This window comes from Bombus vancouverensis, chromosome 4, assembly GCF_051014615.1.
Source record: "Bombus vancouverensis nearcticus chromosome 4, iyBomVanc1_principal, whole genome shotgun sequence".
Classification (NCBI taxonomy): Eukaryota; Metazoa; Arthropoda; class Insecta; order Hymenoptera; family Apidae; genus Bombus; species Bombus vancouverensis.
In genome coordinates, this window is record NC_134914.1 from 17,770,663 (window position 1) to 17,790,832 (window position 20,170).

General features: G+C 31.0%; 3 protein-coding genes across 9 annotated transcripts; 2 read left to right on the forward strand and 1 right to left on the reverse strand.

Moving 5' to 3' along the window:
- Window positions 1–29: 29 nt before the first annotated feature.
- Pli (E3 ubiquitin-protein ligase pellino) lies at window positions 30–9,977 on the forward strand. Of its 3 annotated transcripts, none has more exons than XM_076617604.1 (9): window positions 30–468; window positions 1,985–2,163; window positions 2,848–3,030; window positions 3,111–3,342; window positions 3,416–3,616; window positions 3,695–3,982; window positions 4,059–4,390; window positions 4,479–4,606; window positions 8,333–9,977. In XM_076617604.1, the coding sequence occupies exons 2-8, from the start codon at window positions 2,129–2,131 to the stop codon at window positions 4,603–4,605; spliced, it is 1,398 nt and encodes a 465-aa protein (XP_076473719.1). In that variant the 5' UTR covers window positions 30–468; window positions 1,985–2,128; the 3' UTR covers window position 4,606; window positions 8,333–9,977. The 3 variants fall into 3 exon arrangements, with proteins under 3 accessions (XP_076473719.1, XP_033207002.1, XP_076473720.1); XM_076617605.1 differs by lacking the exon at window positions 8,333–9,977 and having other exon boundaries at window positions 70–120; window positions 200–468; window positions 4,479–4,858; XM_033351111.2 differs by lacking the exons at window positions 1,985–2,163; window positions 8,333–9,977 and having other exon boundaries at window positions 31–468; window positions 4,479–4,858.
- On the reverse strand, window positions 5,039–12,077 carry LOC117166807 (putative RNA-binding protein Alsin2). Of its 3 annotated transcripts, XM_033351115.2 has the most exons (5): window positions 11,851–12,077; window positions 11,582–11,676; window positions 6,652–6,750; window positions 5,800–6,536; window positions 5,039–5,624 (listed from the first exon to the last, which is right to left on the reverse strand). In XM_033351115.2, the coding sequence occupies exons 1-5, from the start codon at window positions 11,909–11,911 to the stop codon at window positions 5,546–5,548; spliced, it is 1,071 nt and encodes a 356-aa protein (XP_033207006.2). In that variant the 5' UTR covers window positions 11,912–12,077; the 3' UTR covers window positions 5,039–5,545. The 3 variants fall into 3 exon arrangements, with proteins under 3 accessions (XP_033207006.2, XP_076473722.1, XP_076473721.1); XM_076617607.1 differs by lacking the exons at window positions 11,582–11,676; window positions 11,851–12,077 and adding an exon at window positions 8,331–8,412; XM_076617606.1 differs by lacking the exons at window positions 11,582–11,676; window positions 11,851–12,077 and adding an exon at window positions 7,348–8,333.
- A 577-nt stretch (window positions 12,078–12,654) lies between these two features.
- On the forward strand, window positions 12,655–19,752 carry Art4 (arginine methyltransferase 4). Of its 3 annotated transcripts, none has more exons than XM_076618329.1 (8): window positions 12,655–13,042; window positions 13,642–13,782; window positions 13,866–14,360; window positions 14,444–14,710; window positions 14,792–15,014; window positions 15,111–15,397; window positions 15,476–15,612; window positions 19,548–19,752. In XM_076618329.1, the coding sequence occupies exons 1-8, from the start codon at window positions 12,910–12,912 to the stop codon at window positions 19,560–19,562; spliced, it is 1,698 nt and encodes a 565-aa protein (XP_076474444.1). In that variant the 5' UTR covers window positions 12,655–12,909; the 3' UTR covers window positions 19,563–19,752. The 3 variants fall into 3 exon arrangements, with proteins under 3 accessions (XP_076474444.1, XP_033206992.1, XP_033206993.1); XM_033351101.2 differs by lacking the exon at window positions 19,548–19,752 and adding an exon at window positions 15,821–18,552; XM_033351102.2 differs by lacking the exon at window positions 19,548–19,752 and adding an exon at window positions 15,839–18,552 and having other exon boundaries at window positions 12,656–13,042.
- Window positions 19,753–20,170: the final 418 nt, after the last annotated feature.

Consider the following 20,170-nt stretch of genomic DNA (forward strand, 5'->3'; position numbering starts at 1 on the left):
CTAGATTGGTGGCTATAACGCCTTCCACTCGTATATCTTTCGGTCGTGTCGTGATCGGTGTCGTGATTGTTCGATGAGTATAGTCTGGTATAGTTTATGCGAGGTACTTACGAATAATCGGTGCGTCTAGCGATTATCGGGGAGAAAAAATATCGGTGTCTCGTTTATCGTCAAATATTTATTCATAGAATTTTTTTAGTTAGGGTGATTTTATCCCGATAATATTGGTCCGTGAATCCGTGTGTGCCGTAATCATGAATAAGAGGATCATCAGCGCGATACTATTCGAATATCATGAACATAGTAACAGTGTAATCTAGAAATGGAAAATTAAATTAAGGCATAACAGTGGACAAATGATTTTTATACTTCGTTAGTTTTTGTGCAAACGATCGGTTGACTGTTGTTGCGTGTCTCGAACGTGCGGCGATAATCGTTTCTGAACGCAGAGCTCAGCATGGTGATACGGTAAATAGACCATCGTTTCTGAATGCCTAGGTTAATTAAAGTTGTTTGTACATTGTGATTCCTTTACGATCCATTCGTGCTCGATATTACTCCCTTTCTTTTTCTATGTTCCAAATCGGTAGATTTTTTCCCAAAGTTTTTAGTTCGCTGTTCGATCAAATAAACATTTACCTACATATATATTATTATTATTATTTTTAAATGTAACTTATAGAATGCCATCCAAATAATATTTTTCCAAAGATTGAAATCTATTGCTAGAGTTTAATATTCATTCTTAATATTTTTCCATAGGTTACAATGTTAAATATGATGTAAAATTAAAATGAAATTTTCTTTGTTTATTATCAATTTATGTGCCATAAACGATTATATATAAGACGTTTATATCGTGAAAACGATGGATAAAAATAAATTGGCAGATATATTCTACGTTTAATGAAAACATTTTATTTAAAATGACGATTGAATATACAATAAATATTTTTATATTTTACAAAAAGTGTTTTATTATTTTCTCCAAGGAAAAATATACACAAGTGTGTGTGATAGAAAATGATGGTATTAAGGATGCCTTAGCATTTATATAATGGTTGTGGTACTATGTTTATGATTTATATAAAATCAAATTAGAAATACTTAAAATAAGCACAAAAATGTAAATACATTATTGAATGTTTGTATATTTCTACAGTAATATGAAATAAATTAGAAGTATTTAGATTTAAGATTTAGTGACATAGAAATTAAACATTAGAAATTAAATAACTGCAGTTAAATATTACTTAAAAAAAAGAATATTTAATTTATTTAAATGAGAAGCACGTATCATTTAAATAAATGTTATTTGAATAAGTATGCATGCATCAATTCTTGGTTATAGTAATGTTTAATGTAATATATGTACTTGTTTATATCAATGCAATTGATGGGTGCAATATTTTGATAAAAATGAATATATAGATAAGATAAAAGAATCAACTCTTTGACCAATACAATCAGATGAAATCAAGAATAGCTATATCAATTAAACAGTCTCATATTGGTAATATATTTTCCTTAGAAGATATAATGTATTTTTTATTTCTTGCTTGTAATATCTGCTGTTCTAATTTAAATAAATATGTTATAAGTAAATTTTATCACGAGGGTATATTTTTTATGAACAAATCTATCTTAGAAAATATCTTGACCATACTGTATGACATCATGTATAGGAACAGACAGTTTTTCCTACAAAGCAATATCAATGTATAATGTTACAGTTATGTATAATTAATAAAATAATAAATTAATGTTCGCATAATATAACATAATATAATATAATATTCCAATATACCAATTTATTATACCAGGATAACAAATCCTTTCTTAGTTTTCTACTATTACTAGATTTTTTATCTTTTCTTAATCAAAGAAGTAACTAGATTGTTTGAAACTTTTATTAAATCTAGGAGAATGCTAAACTATACAATAGTATAGCAATTATTATTACACTGAATGTTTCTTATTGCAGATTATAATTACCAATTCACAGCATCCCATGTTGCACTTGCTCATGTTTGCTCAACTTTGCAAAGATACTTAAGACTGTCTGTCCTTATGAGTATCTTTTGAAGTACAGTGGAAGTAGTAATCTGTTAATTTTACTCAAAGGAGGATGCCAGTAACTAAACGTATTCCATGCCCTTCGCGGTAAGTAAGTGGTTTACGTATTACATACTGTAGGACAAGAAAAAACAGAGATCTACAAATAGGTGACTTATATTATATCTTTATATTAATTTTCAAATCTTTCTTTTTGTAATTCAAATTATGTAATCCTTCTTAGGAAGGTTCCCTTTTGTGATTTTTAAAATGAATTACAAAATACTGTTATTTCTATCATTTTAAAAATAACAGGTTTATTTTCTGAATTTTAGCACTTATGTTACTGACATCCACCTTAAAGCTATAAACTACTTATAATGTGTTAAAATATATGGAACAATTAATTTAGTTGTCCATTTTTATACATAATGACTGTATATTTTCTAGCATAAAAAGTGTAAGTAAATAAAAACAAAACTAGATACTTCCACACCATAAAAATGTTTTAAACCTATGAAAATATTTGTAAAAATATCTATGTTTAATACTAGGCTTAAGAATACCAACAGTGATACAATGTGTAAGGAACATAGACATTATATTGCACTATACAATATTGTAAGAAAGAAAAAAGGCAAAGGTGGCAGAAATATTAATCATTCACTCTTTCCTCAAATATTTCTCAATCTTAAAATAAAATTATTACTTGTAGTGTTATATCAATAACTATCATAAAAATAATATCAGTTACTAGTTTTGCTATTAATCATTACATTACATTTATTTCAGATCTGACGGTGGTAGCAGTGAAAGTCCATTACTTGTGGAAGAAGGAGAAACAGTTGGTGCACCTCACAGTCCACGCAGCAAACATAATCACAATCATACACATGCTAATCCTCATAGGTCCCACAGTTACCGCCATGAAAAACCAAAACAGCTAATAAAATATGGAGAATTAGTTATTCTTGGGTAAGAAGCTAATTTTTGTCTCTTACATTTGAATAGAAATATTAGTGTACGAAAGTATAAGTTAATTAAATATTTTTTAGTTACAATGGATTCCTTCCACCAGGGGATAGAGGAAGGAGAAGAAGTAAGTTCGTTTTGTTTAAAAGACCTGTACCAAATGGCGTGAAACGCAGTAAACATTACATCGTTAAAACACCTCATAGTTCGCAAGCTATTCTTAATACAAAACAACATTCGATATCGTATACTCTTTCTCGAACACAAGCCGTTATCGTGGAGTATACCGAAGATGAAGGAACTGATATGTTTCAGGTAAGTTTAATATTGTTTAATTCTTTTAAATATTGGAATATTCTCATTTACATCAATGCATTTATAAATATAGGTTGGACGTTCTTCCGAATCTCCTATCGACTTTGTTGTCATGGACACATGTGCAGGCGGTAGTGACGGTTCGAACGAAGGACGCGTTGCTCAAAGTACAATTAGCAGGTTTGCCTGTCGAATTCTCGCCGATCGATCGGATCCTAGAATCGCCAGAATATATGCTGCAGGTTTTGATAGTTCAAGAAATATCTTTTTAGGGGTAAGTTTCCTTTTATACCATATATAAATACTTGTTTCGATGGGATTATAAGAAAAACATAAAAATTGATTGTTTTAGGAAAAAGCAACAAAGTGGCAAGAAAATCGTGAGATTGATGGGCTCACAACAAATGGCGTTTTAATAATGCATCCGCGGGGTCAGTTTTGTGGCGGTGAAGCACAGTGTGGTTTTTGGAGAGAAGTCAGCGTAGGTGGAGGAGTTTTCTCGTTAAGGGAAAGTCGAAGTGCCCAACAAAAAGGAAATGTCGTAGAAGATGAGAACAATATTCTGCAAGATGGAACTTTGATCGACCTTTGCGGTGCCACGTTACTTTGGAGATCAGCGGAAGGTCTGGCAAAGTCGCCAGTAAGTGCAAATAATTTATAATCCTTATATTCGTATGAAGATTACAAATCGAAAATATAAAATATGTTTTACACAGACAAAGCATAATTTAGAAGAACTAGTTGATGCTATAAATGCCGGAAGACCACAATGCCCCGTTGGTTTAAATACATTAGTTATACCACGTAAAGCAGCTGCAGATTCAGCACAACAGCAACCATATGTCTATTTGAAATGTGGACATGTACAAGGTCTCCATGATTGGGGTCAAGAAAAAGACAAAGCCACTAGAAGGTGTCCAATGTGTCTAGTAGCCGGTTCAGTAGTTAAACTTTCTATGGGAATAGAACCTGCATTTTATGTGGATTGTGGCCCGCCTACTTATGCATTTAGGCCTTGTGGACACATGGCTACAGAAAAAACTGTCAAGTTAGTATTAAGTATACTACAGTACTTGTGGGTTTTCATTTGTTTAACGATATATATTTATAGTATGTAAAATTGTATCGTGTTACAGATATTGGGAGAAAGTTGCAATTCCACATGGTACAAATGGTTATATTGCAATTTGTCCGTTTTGCGCAGTCCCTCTTGAAGGAACACCAGGATACGTAAAACTGATTTTCCAAGATAATGTAGATTGAGGTTCGTTTATTGTAAGATCGTGAGTATGTGTAGAAACTATTAACTTCTTATAAAATGCAAGGACTATTGAAATTAATAAAATGTAAATAATCTTAATACGAATATATATATATATATAATATATATATATTAACAAAGTTCTATCTTCTTCCCACAAACATAAATTTAAGCAAAACTTTTGTATGTACAAATAGCTCTGCAATACTTACTATGTACATGGCTCTTAAAATAAATATCCCTTCTTAAACAGTATTAATTATATATATTTTTTATATATCGTGGAATCTCTTAATTTAATAACGCAAATTTTTTAGTTTTTAAAGTCTTAACGTCTTAATTTTGTAGCTACTGTTTTAAAACCAAAACTTCTGTTTTCTTATATGATTTGAATTTTTCAACTGGTGAAATGTAAGGTTATGAGAAAATGCATGGTTGCAGTGTTTGAATCAATAATTATTTAAACGTATATATTTTTGAACATATTTTCATTCTTTATGCTCGTATAATATTCACATAAGATCATGTAATCATGTTATAAATATGTAACATTTCCAAATATTATAGAATTACGCCTGAACTATCCATATTTACACGAAATAGTAACTAGATTTAAAAGTATACTTAATATATCAAGATCGAATAGAATAAGTATATCTAATAAATTTACTCCTGTTTTTACATTGACAGGTAAATATGTTTAGTTTTACACAAAGATATTTCGAAATATTGGTGTCTCGAAAAAGTTGTGACGGACAATGTATAAATCTCAGTTTATTTTATTCAGAAAAGATCTCTATTGAAAAAATGATGTTCAACAAATGCGATCCTGTTTTCTTTTTTTTTTTATTCTTTCTCTTTATACGTAATGTGCATAAGTAAGCACGTGAGAATTCATACGAGGAAAAAATTATTGAGCATAATTAAAAATGGTAATTAGTTTTATCTTTTCCGATCATTGGACCCACTACGACGAGAACGGGATCGACGGCTACGGCTACTACTCCGTGAACGTTTCGATCTGAAACAAATCAAACAATTATCTTTAATAATCATAACGTAAGCACTAATTATGTTTTATTTGTTTACAGATTCAACTCCGTAAGAACAAAAACTTATACCATCTAGTTTTTACGCTAGAGAAATTGTTAAGAATTGTTAAATTACATGCTAGTGCTCAATCAACTGTAACCAACCTTTTTCCACGACTGCGACTTCGTGAGCGAGACTTTCTCCTATCTCTATCTCTGCGTTCGCGATCTCGATCTCTGTCACGATCACGATCACGATCGCGGTCGCGGTCACGGTCTCTGTCGCGGTCACGATCACGATCACGATCACGATCACGATCTCGATCACGATCACGATCTCGATCTTTGTCTCTATAACCCAATCCTCCACGTCGACTGTCTCGATCTCTGTCGCGGTCATCTCTATCTCTATCTCTGCGTCTGTCTAACAACGATTCTCTTTTTTCTTTACGTCTTTCCTCCACGGTTTTTTGAAGCTCTGCCAATTTCTCACGGATCTTGATAAAGCCCAGATGTAATTTTCCACCGAAATGATCCGCTAATCGTCGATCGTTATCATGAATTCCAAGATATGCACTGCAAACTTCACAGACTCTTAGCTTTTGTTGTTGATAACTGGATGCTGGCATACTGTTCCGATATTCTTGTTCAGCCTCGTTCTTTTTCTTTCGTAACTCGTCAATCTCACCCATAAGCTTCATCGATTCTTCGACAAAGCCTTCTTCTCCAAGTTGTTCAGCTTTCGCCAACTTTTTGCCGATTTCTTCTGCGAGTACGTGAACGTTATTTGCTTTCGCCGCGACTTCGGCGCTAAGCTCTTCCTGCGTTTCTGCGAGTCGTTGCTTTGCTTGTTCTGTACGACGATCGCAATCGGCGATAAAATTTTGTAAATGTTCCATAGCCTTGAAACGTACGGTAAAAGAAAAAATTCAATTAAAAAATAGGCTATACGGCGTAAGTAAAAGTAAATTTTCTATTCAACTTAAAAATTTGATAACAGAAAGGAACAGAACTTACATCAATGTCGTAGAAATGGTCCTTTTTCTTTTGTGCAGCTTCATAGTCAGCCCGTAAGGCCAAGTCGTGAATCTGGGGGCATTCTCCCAGGTCCATGCGCTGCGATTTACAAATCATTCGATATTAGCTTATTATTACATTCGATCCTAAGAAGCCTTATTGGATTTATTTAATATATACATATATATATATACACACATATATATATACACGCATATATACACATATAGTCCCTCCCGACTTGTTTTATGAAAGATTATATTACGACAAGAACAAGGTTTCTCAACTGGCTGTTCCGTAAATAGAAAACCGAACTGGATAAATCGATAGCCAACTAAATAATTTAAAACGCAACAACCATAGAAGTTAAAGACCCTAATTATCCAGAAAAATACGGTCCAAGGATGTTCTTTATTATTCTTTTTTTTACGAGAACTTACAAATTGTAGACAAAGTATACAAATGTACACTTCCGGTATAGACATACGCGCTTACAAAGTAATTATATATACTTGTATATATATTTTTATCGAATAAATAAATATACCAATACATATTTATTTATTCTTATATACATACACGTATATACGCTTACATTCAATCGATATTATCATTATTTATTTTTTTGATTCACAGAAATTTTAAAGTAAAAATGCAGTTCAATTTACAGATAAATATTTTGTTATGTTCACTTACAGAGTGGCAACACCTCTCCGCCTGACACGACAATGCGATGGCAATGAAGCTACAATCAGCACACACCTTAAGTTCATATGTTCAATGGTCTATGAAACAACTTACAACCTAATAGGTTTATTATACTATTTACGGTAGAACACGAAATTGCGATATGTGAATCAATTCTAGACGATTTAGAAAACGAGTTCAATACGTACATCCAATGCTGAAGAAAATTTTTCTAACAAAACTGCCGTGCTGTATAGTTTCCCCTAAATAAATGACTCTCTCCCTCTCGCTCACTGTTCATGCCACTTTTCACTCTCTTTTTTCTCACCGATGACTTTATTATCTTGCAAATTGCCAAAATAAATGTTTAATCATTAACAATTAATGTACGATTTTCCCTTTGATTTTAGTATCTCATTTTATTACTGTTATTGTCGTTTTCAAATAAAACGGAGATTTAAAGTTAACTGCGTATGCATATCAACCGAAAGGTGCGCGTTACGATAGTACGGATTAGAATTAGTTTTGATAATAGTTTGATTATACATAAATCTCCCTAGTGGTACATACGTTTGAAATGAACGAATGAAAAGAAGAGTTATAGTATATCTGATGTCAAACATCACAAGACTAACATACAATGAAATCTCGATTGAACATTTCTCTAAATAATTTTTACGCAAATCTTTAAATTAATCGTTTACATAAAACAATAATATTCTTCTCTTTGTAGAAAAGAAAAATCAGTATTATAATATTTTTCATAAATCGAAAAATTAATAACACAGTGAATTTTCATAAAATGGCCAATCGAAGTTTCATCGCATTTCAAATTGATTGAAAATTTATTGAAAAAAAAGTTTAAATATGTTGAAAAAACATTTACAATTCCGAGACTCGAATTCGTAAAAAATTTAGTGTTCTTGGCAATTCGCATCCATTTTTATTTTTTTCCTTTCCTTTTTAAAATCTTTTTCTTTCTTTTTACTTACAGATCACTGCTTCATTTCCTGAACCCACTATATCTCCGAGGATGAATACGATTTTCACACATACTTTCAAAGTAAACTTGATTTCTACCTGCCGTAAACGGCATTATTAGTAAGAAGCGACAATAAGACATCGTCTCATGAGAATCAGCATGGCGCTACTCACCAACTTTACACTGGCCTTTTGGGGTCTCGGAATTAATATTCGACACTCAGCCTCGCCACCGTTGACCGGTAGAGGGGCTGAGGTAACCGCCCGCCTTTATGTATCATTAATCAAATTAATATACCTAGTACTTGAATTATGTTAAAGAGATAATCAAATTGTAGAATTGTAATACGTACGTCCTCTTCGCTTTTTCAGTACTTACAGTAACGCGCATGTGAGAGCGACAAGTACAACACGACATATGAGCGGACAATACTCGCAACAATATTGTACAATGGATCTGATTGGAATTGCTTTTTCCAGAGACTCTGGAAATAGAACTGTAGGTACATTGACATTAGTGAACTTGTATATTCATCATTCTCGCGAGTATTTGCCAGAAGTATTTCGTTTTTTTTTCTTTCTTAACAATTTCATTCATATAATACTCTTTATTGTGTTTTCAAATCAGTCTTTAAATACTTCGTTTTATTTATTGTTATTTTTTATATCTTACGTAGCTATTTTTAATTTTACCGTAATAAACCTGAGCGTAAGACATATACAAGGGTGCTTGCTAACTGCGATAAGAGACACCACCCTAAGCACCGAATGCTAGGTTGTAAGTCTCCTTTTATCATCCCTCAACATGCTACAGTACTTTTCAGCGGTTCAATTTCTTAAACACAAAATAAAATATACTTTTCTCCTTTTTATTTTTAGATCGAATTATTTAACAAAAGAAAAAAAAAACAAATAAGAACTAAAAAGAAATTCAATGATTCCCAGCCAAATGATACTATAGACTATAAACACTTAATATATATGCTTTATATAAAACGCATTTTTTACATTTTAATGAGAAAAAATTTTTTAAATGGGTAAAAGTTTTCTGGCCCTTCTATAAAGAAATGTGATATTATGATATACCAGTTACTAAAAACATTTTCAATATCACTTTAAAAAATGTGCAATCTATTCGAACCATCACAGAAATGCAGTTTACTTGTTAAGATTTTATTTTTCTAAAAAAATTCGCGTGAATATTTAATACATGAAAAAAGATTCATAATGTCGCCTTATTGCAAGTAATTGAGCGGATATAGAATCGAAAAATCTGAATTTTTAATTTTTCTTTTAACAAACACCCTTTAGACCAATTCGCACAAGATGACAAAGAAATGCGCGAAGCAGTACTAATATGATCGGTATTACGCTTGTCGTACGGAAAATCATGTTCTCACTGTAAACGTAGACGTCATACGTTCGCGATTTCCTGCATGTAGATACGTTCCGCGATTATACGGGGCCACTAGACTAAATGTCGTTTTAATTTCTAAGTTTCACGAAGAAAAGAAGTAAAATGAATTTAAGAACTTTTAGAATATTCTTAATATTATTTTGAGCAAATACTAATTTTTATTTACTATTGAAAATACTATATTATATCATGACATGATATTTCATATATTGATAAAATTAATAAAATTGATAAAAAGACAGATTGTTAATGATTTCAACCATAAATATTCCAAACTAGATATTAAAAGTTCTGCATCTCACTTCTTCCCCTTTCTGAGGAATCTGAAAGGCTTCTCCTTATTTATCATAAGTTGCTGCCCCGTGTTGCACTTCAACGCCTATCTGGTGTGAATTGATCGGAATCAATTCTCCGAGTCTATCACACAAATGTTATCCTATTATTTGTATGCCATAAGATTGACTTGTGTTGTTCAATTATTTGATATAATGTGTAAAATCGATCCGACCAATTGGCACAGATTAAAAATGGTATGATTCACAATATATGTATTTTGAACGATTTTTTTATGATATTCAAAACTATATAAAAACTACCATATGATAATATATGAAAAGAGATTTGTCAATGAAAATATATGTTGAATATAAAACAGTTTAATATATTATTAAAATAAGAAACGCTTCACTTTTTCCAATTGTCCAAATAAGATAGGCAACCATTCATCATTGAAAAACTTGACATAATGTGTACATAAAACTTAATTATGATAAATAATATCAATATTAAATAATTATTATAGTTACAGGATCCAAAATATATGTAAATATTAGATATAAATATGGATATTACATATATTATTTTGATCATTCAAATGAAATGAAATAAATAATGCATAGGAGCAATAAAATGATTTATAATATTTGATTATATCAATATTGAATATTGAAAATATATAACACATTTATGTGTATACATGTATGCATGTGTATGGTATATATAATTGCTTATAATGCATTAAATATATGAAACATTATGTTTTGTGCTCTTATAATATCTATACACTTATCTATAATTACTATGTTTTACTTGAACATCTTATAGCAAAATATAAATGTTTGCTTAATTATATAAAGCTACAATACAAAGCTTTTCTTTAGTGCACTTTTTTTATTCAAGTTAAATGCAATATTAACTCTAAATGGTGCCATTACTAAAGTATTTTATATGAGAAATATACAGCTTTTCTTATAATTTATATATTGTCATTGACATTATATGTTATCATTTATATCATATTAAAAACATATCTTATATGAATCATAACTCGTATAAAACACATACCTAATGCTATTACAAATTACAGGTATGCAAATTGAATGATATTAATGTAACAACTGCATCTGTAATCATCTTTGTTATGTATTACTCTCACTTTATATCAGTATAAGAAAAAAAACCAAATGTTCTTTACACATTGAAAATATATATAATTTAATCATTAAATTATTATAGCTTTTGAAAATGATATTAAAGCAATGTTACATGTGAGTGTGGAAAATGTATTAATGTTTTACAATGTATGAAAAAAAAGCTCAAAAGGAAGGCAAATGAGTTTATTAATAAAGTGAAAGCAATTGAATCACGTAACTAGAAGAGACTGAAAAAAATACAAATATAATAATGAAATAACTAACTGTGACATCAATACATACTGATGTCTGATTACTTTCATATTAATGCAAAGACGTATCAAAAGAGAGATACGATAATGCTCTATTATAGCGCAGAAGTGCCAATGGTATGTCATCGATATTCAATATGTAATAATTCAAGTAAACTCACTGTTGATGATAGGATTTCGTGTGGGCAGCATGCCAGCAAAAAGCTCTTGCAGACCTTTGGATCGGAGTATTTCACTTGAAATTTGTTATTTTCTCCTAAAATAATGATATATTTGTTAGTAATCAAGTCTCATAAACAGATGAGTATACATGTAATAGTAAAAGGTGTAAGCCACCATCTTGTATTTTTGTACGAGATTTCAGATAATTGTAAATAATAGTGTCATACGAAGAATAGTTAAATTCCATTTCTGAATCAATAATACGTACCATTCCGTCCAGTTCCCATCAACTGGTCAAGCATAGCACGCATTTGATCATGAGCAGTCATTTTTTATGGAAGTACAATATCTAAAATGCACTGTCAAAAATGGGGGAGAGCAATCAGCCACGCCGCCAGCCTTCGAGATTCGAGTTATTGTCCAACTCGTACTTATCGATCAGAATATCGTACGTACACCACTAATCGTGTGCGTGTGGCTTGCACAGGTCGTTCTAGACAATGTATAAAACTTCCGAGCATAAGTCAGTAACCAATAACGTTTCAGATCTTATATTCACATTCAGAAATTGTATTTGATTGGTAGTCCCGTTAATAACAATTCCATAATTTAGCCATCGACTTAATATATAATAAAAATAAGACAATATACGGAGTTGTTAATATTTGATATAAACCTTTTTAAAATTATCAATATTTTCTACATTTCCAATGTCTTTCTGAAATATTTCTCTATATGGCTTTAAGTTGGTAATAGAGCAACAAATTTTGCGAATTTCTTTCAAAAAAGATACACTTAATAATTCACAATTATAAAAAGCTATATAAATAAACGAACAGTATAAATTATAAAGGAAAATATTACCAAATTTAGAAAAAATTCACGTCTAATATACCTTAAATTCTAGATAAAATACGAAAATATAATAAAAAAAAATATGATATGGAAGATGCAATTATATATGAAGTTGCGTCGGCGCAAGAGAAACGCATTTTATTAGCCTCCGGAACGATCATCTATGGTCATTGTGAATCTAGGGAGTTCAATTAACTGCTATACATATATTCAGTGCACTAGTAACCCTACTGCGCGTGTGTAAAACGCGCCGGGGGTGGTTAGTCGATGGTTCAGTCTACGAACGTGAAAAATTGCTATTTCAATCAAGATCCGGTTATATTGTTTGTGTGATTTGTATAAGAAGAAGTAAAATCACATACTATATTCTTTTCACTGATAATTTTTCGAATAACGACGTTAGAATAGACGACAAGCACGATAGAACCGATTTGCGGAACTGCAGCGTACAATACGCACGCGGTGTCTAAAAATGGCGAAGGTGTTTCGCGCGGTGACAGTATCGACTTTGTCAAACAATGGACAGTCAACAGCAAAATTTAACAAGCCGGTCACGCTTAATATCAATTATGATCCACAAGGTCTCAGTGTTGAATTCCTTGCAGGTACTGGTTCACTGATAAATAATCAATTATGAATTATGTTAGCGTCGTTACAAAGTAGACAACATAACCATACTTAAATGATCGTATAAAGTCTCTTTTTTTTTTTTTTTTAATCAAAACTTAATGACTACTCCTAATAATATACCTCGTAATCATCGAATTTTTTTTAAAGACTTTCCTAATTTGTCATACAAAACGATTGACAAAATGTAGGATACTTATCTTTCGTTAAATATCCATTTAATTCGATAGAATTTGTATTTACGATGTGATTGTTTTGCTACATAAATATAATTTTCATTTATATTAAATGATAATAAATAGATTTCAATAGTCTCTTTTTTAAACATTTGAAATATTTAAAATATTGTGTTTCCATTATTTTCTGAGAGAGAAGATGCATACTTTATAATCTCTTTGTATTCATTTGATGTTTTTAAATATTCCCTTTTAATTATTATCAATTAATGAGTTTATTTTATTGTAGGAAATTTTTTATATAAAAGGAGAATATTGATAGTAAAAATTGCAGATGATTGTAAGTTATTTTGTGTATGTGAAAGGCAACTTTTTATGTTCTTTTTATTGTTTCATAATAGGAGAATCAACTGGCAGAGATAAAACAACACTATTGGAATTCCCAGTAACTCCTAGTACAGAGTGTTCTAGAGTTTCATCTAGAAGCTATGTATTCACACTTGATACCGATAGCTTACTTATAACATTTGTCAGTGAAACCGGTGAGCTAACAAATAGTCATGATTTAAATTGTATTGTTTAATTTAGTTTCTTATATCACACTAAAGATGGTATATTTTCCTAGATTTTAGAAATTTTCATTCACAAATATTGAAATTAAAGAACGGCAAAGGTGTTTCTGCATTTAATGAAAGGACTGAAGAGTCATCAGCTATGCAATATTTTCAATTTTATGGTTACCTATCTCAGCAACAAAATATGATGCAAGATTACATTAGGACTAGTACATACCAGCGGGCAATCTTGGGAAATTTGTCTGATTTTAAAGATAAAGTTGTGTTAGATGTAGGTGCAGGTTCTGGAATATTATCATTTTTTGCAGTCCAAGCTGGTGCAAAAAAAGTATATGCAGTAGAAGCAAGTAATATGGCAAATCATGCAGAACTGTTAGTTGCTGCTAATAACTTGTCAGACAAGATTATTGTCATTGCTGGTAAAATAGAAGAAATTGATTTACCAGAAAGAGTAGACTGCATAGTGAGTGAACCCATGGGTTATATGTTATACAATGAAAGAATGCTTGAAACGTATCTTCACGCAAAAAAGTGGTTAGTTCCAGGTAAATGTCATTTAACTGTTCTCTTGTTCTAATTTATTTTCAATAATTGTTATAGTAGAAATAATAAAATAATCATTTCACAGGTGGGAGAATGTTTCCCTCTCGAGGTGATCTTCACATTGCACCTTTTTCCGATGAAAATCTTTATATGGAGCAATTTAATAAAGCTAACTTTTGGTACCAAACATGTTTTCATGGTGTAGATCTCTCAGCGATGCGAAATAATGCGATCAAAGAATACTTTAGACAGCCAATAGTTGATACCTTTGATATAAGAATTTGTATGGCTAAATCTATCAGACATATTGTAGATTTTCAAACTGCTAATGAGACTGATTTACATAAAATAGGTGAATTTGTAGATCATGTATGATTTTTGCAATCAATGTATTTAACAATCAACATATTACATCATTTTATATATTGCTTAGAAATTGATGTGGATTTTCACATATTGGAAAGTGGCACTTGTCATGGTCTTGCATTTTGGTTTGATGTTGCATTTATTGGATCAACGCAACAGGTTTGGTTAAGCACAGCTCCCACAGAACCTCTTACTCATTGGTATCAAGTTCGTTGTCTTTTGGAAAATCCTTTGTTTTGTAAAAGCGGTCAACTGTTGTCTGGAAAAGTCATTCTTATTGCGAATAAAAGGTGAAACAATATAATTATAATGATGGCCTCTAAAGTTTGAGAATGTTCTTTTTAATATAGAATGTATGCGTAATTTCCTATAAAACAATGTTTCAGACAATCGTACGACGTAACAATAGAATTGAAACTAGAAGGGACGAATATGGAAAGTAGTAGTAATACTTTAGATTTGAAAAATCCGTACTTCAGATATACAGGAGCAGCTGCACAACCCCCACCTGGTTTAAATAATACGTCTCCTAGCGAGTCCTATTGGACTACTCTAGATGCACAAGGTGCCAGACAAGCGGTAAACATGGTTAATGGAATGTCTGTGAACGGTTTAGGAGAGGTTTCTATGGATGCGACCGCAGCAGTAAATCCCAGTAATTTGCTTGCAATAGGTAAAAAAAAATGTTTGTAAAAATGGCTTTTTATTTTAAGAACATAATATAATTGTTATTTGCGTGATTGTAATCTAGGAGGCCAACCAAATATTCATCCCGGTTCGATTTCGAGTACAGGGCGGGGACGAGTAGGGGGTACAGCGACGAGTACACAAGCAGCACAGTTAATAGGTGGTGGAATCACTCCAAATATGTTTACATCTCCCGCTACGGTAAGTGTAAAAGTATCTGAATTAGACTTCGAGCGAGCTACTGCCAAAATGTGGTACTAAGTGTACTAAGATATTTATATGCTCCGTACTCATGTTCAATATGTGTAAACATCTGCACCAAACAATAGCTCGCTAAATACTCGATTTATAAATCTAAAGCAAAAGGATACTAAAGTGTACGCCTGCCTGCGTGTCTTTCGCGCTACAGCTTGGTGTTACTTTCCAGCAATCGCTGGTCCTTGGCAATACTTCACATTATCCAGTGAATCCCAGCTTGATGATTGGAGATTACGTGACACCTGGTAATGGCATATCATCTCAAACGTATCGACAATGATCAATGGCTAAATCATTTTGCACCGAGTATTCTCATTCAGCAAAACAATTAAATGATCGCCATAGCTCTAGCAGTAGCGGAGATATCAGCAACAACAATAAACAGAGCCGCAAGTTGGTGTTTAGTTCCCCAGCAAGCAAATTACGACTCTCATCTGCTGTTCGTATCTTAAACGCGGTTAACTTGGCCAATCTTAATACGAACGTTGGTCACGTTAGTGGCAACAGCAGCAACAACTTCGCTTACTTTAATAAAGTCATCATTGGTTCTGGTTTTGGATTTGGATGGAGCGTTAGAAGAAATAAGTCACAATGGGAAGCACGTTGGAGGAGAGTGCGAACCGTCCTCTCGTAGTTGTCATTAATTTCTAATTAGCCTTTATTTAATTGAAATCCCTTGAAGGTTTGATCTTCCAGATCGAGAAGTGCATGCTTGCCAAATGTACCCAAGAAAATAATATTTTTTAACGACAATACAGTTTACTAAAGCGTAATGTTCCACGCGACAACTATTTTACGGGATCCTGATACAACATCGATTGTACATCAAAATCAAATTAACGAAAGCAACAGGAGTAATCACAGTTGCAATCTTTTTCCCCCTATTTCCTTCGATGTACACTGTTTCAAAAAGGTTTCAGTATCGGATTAACCGTGCATCTAACGATTAAAACTCTACTGTGTATACAGGTTTGATTGAGTTTCGATCTTAAGCGATTTTTACACAACGTTTAGGTATATATAGCGTAATAACGTTCCGAATATTTCGAAAAGTGCAAAAAGCAATAATTCGTTAGGGATACGATATGGAGCACTCTGTGGCATTGCCTGTTATTTATATCGATTTTATTTTCCAAGTGGTTATATTCAATGAATCCTTCTTATACTTTTCCTCTATTGAAAACGAAAAAAAGGAAAAAAATAAATCGAATATGAAAAATTCCGTATGGTTACGTCCACCATAATTTCATTTAATTTCTGAACTGTTATTTTTTATTTTTTAGTACGTAATACTTCCGTTAATTATTTATAACTTAGAGAAGAACAAAGAAATTGTATATAATTAATTACGTAAATCGATCGACCCGATGATATAATTTGCATTAACAATAAGAGAAAGAAGAACATATTCCAATAAAACGATGATAAATTATGTTGCGATTCGTATGTAGCTGATTTACTGTATTGTATTATTGCAATGTACAGATACTAGAATAGCATGTATAGGCACAATTTCAAATTTGTGACGTTTGTATTACATATCGGCCTTCGGTCAATAGGATTAATTCTATACTTTTAGTGTACTTCTATTATAGTAGAATTCTACATATATCATCCCCATTTGTCTCATATTGATTACTCATTTCATTGAGTAACTAAATCTTCATTTGTTGTAAATTGAAAGGAAGTGGATTTTGTTGTTTTAGTAAAATATGACTTATAATATTCTAATATTTATAAATTTATGAAATAAGAATTACGTAAACAATATGTAACGAAACAAAATCTTGTTTATTTAAATAGGTTTATTTTTCTTTTACTTGTTTCTCAGTATACATATTTTGTCTATTTCTATAAAAAGCATACATTAAACAAGATCCATTTGTTTCATTCTCCAATCTTAACAAATTTTTTTACGCGGTATATAATAAAAGTAGGAAAACATTTTTTTTATAGTCTCGAAATAACGAACGACTTATTTAATTGAATGGGTAATGATATATTTCTAAATTAAAGATTCAGGTAATCTTCTGATAATAAGGTATCTTTGTGATATTTGTAGAAATGGAGTAAACACGTGTAGTGATGTCAATGCGATTTTTACATCTTTCTTTGCTACAGTTTAAAGATACAGAGTTATAAAATCTTTCGCTTTATTTTATAGCAAAACCTGAAAAATATATAAAAAGTATTATATTTTTTTAGATTCTTGTTTTTTTTTTGCATATTTATGTATTCATTGTCACGGTTTCATTCTATATATTTTGGTGATCCTAAATTTTATTATTCGAAGATTATCTATTCATAACATAATTGTACATATGATACTCTTAATTTTTACAAATTGATTATATTCAGATCTCGGTAATAACGTTTAAGTCTCATTAGTTCCTAAGGAGTGCTCTTTAGTTGCTATTTGCACAAACTTGCTTTTCATTTTAAGATACTTGTTTTTTCTTTTAATATATCAGTCCTATATATCTCGGAAAGTACTTTCAAACTTAATGAACCAGTTAGGTATACATTGCTCTCACAAAGAAGGGAATCGTTTGGTTTGAGACCAGCTTATAGTCTTGCAGATTAAATTTGTCGGATTTGATGTGTATGATATAAACCTTTATTTTAACGTTTATTTTATTGATTTATTGTCATTCTTACAAAGGGTTTCCTTTATCGACGATGTAATGTTAGATGTGTAAATAATTTGCTAGTATTCTTTGATGTTTGTTTAAGGAGTGGTTGTAGTTGTACGTAACGGAGCATATAATTTTTTTAGTGTACGTATTTAATATTTGAGATCACATTGACTGCAGGCATTCCACAAGTGCTGATAACATTATACAATTCGTTACTCTATATAAAACATGAACATGCCTCTTCCAATCTCGTTCTTTCTCTATTTCTCTTTCACTCTTTCTCTTTCAGAGAAAAAAAATTGGAAACATTAAAAGCAATATTTAGAATCGAACGCGTACAAAAGTATTAGTTACCGTGTGTTTTAAGTTTCAATAGGAGAGACAAAAGATTGAGTAAAACTAAGCATATACCTTTTTTGATATTTTTCTAGATATTGCTTTCAGTGTTAGCGCGTGTACTTTCAAGCGTATGTTCTTTCTTTTTTTCCTTTGCCGTTTTTATTTCTCCTTTTTTATTATTCCATTTTAGAAAATTTTTAACGACTGAAAGATACAAAATATCTCAGGTAGCCAAGTAAGTTTGAAGGATACTGTTTTTATACATTTTCTGCCACTTTTCAATTGTGCGCTCGGATTTCGGAAATTTATGGTTACGTGTGGAAGAGAAAAAAAGAATAAGTTCTTCCCGTTTACTCTTCATAATATTGAGTTTAATTAATTCCTTTCATCTAAATACGAAATATTTGCAAGTAAAGAAAATGTACACGTATTAGTTTGGACAACAAATAATTGATAAAATGTTTGCGTACCACAAAAGATTTATTACACAATAATGTCATTTCTGATATTGTTTCCTAGTTCTCTTGTAATGTGTGATAAATGAAGAGTTATTAGATGGTGTAGAAAGTATTAAGTATTAATCGATTTGCAGCAGGAAGTATAGTTTTAAAATTTGAGATAAATCGTTTGTTTTAATTAATCAATAATTTATAAAGCATTAAATTTTATAGAGTGACATTCATTCCTAACAGCAATTTCCTGTTGCTAATGGATTAAACATTTTTCCATTTTCTTTTGAGTGGCCAAACTGAAGAGTGATTTATTTAATTATAAACATTTTGTAACTCGGTTTCGATTCTTTTTTCTACATTAAAATTTTTTACAATAATCGAAACACCCTGATTTCAATATTATTGCGAAGTATTTATTTCATAATTAATCGAAATTTTTTATCCATTCCAGATATCAAAATCTTAAAGTACATGTATCGAAATTTTCATTCTTGGACATCAGAAAAATTGCTTTTTAAATTATATTTAAATTATATAATTATAGGCTTAATTTAAAGACACGTAAATTATCATTATTCATTTAGAATTTATTATAATTAGATAAGAATAAGTAATTGTACATAAGCTCAAAGGTGACATAAATTTTTGTTTCACAAGCGATTGTTTTAACATATAACGTATAATCCACATTATGCTTTGTTTACCGTAAACTGATTAAGGAAATGAAAAGAGAAGTAAAAAGAGATTGATAAGTATGCACACTTTTTACTTAAGAAATTAGACCACACTAGAATTCCAATAAAAAGGAAATGCTCAGCTTTGTACAGTGCATACATATAAACGTATAAATTCGTGTATGCATACACACTCGTGATATATACAGTTTGCCTATGTCTTTTTTATGTATAATGTCTATATATGTATAAAAGAATCATGTTTTACATATACGACAGTCGCAAGGAAAAAATCTGCTTACACACACGTGCATTGTACTTCAACAAAACTTCGATTACTTTATATTTAGTGCATTGACAATTTATCCTGTAATTATTCTCAGGTAAAAAATGCCATAAA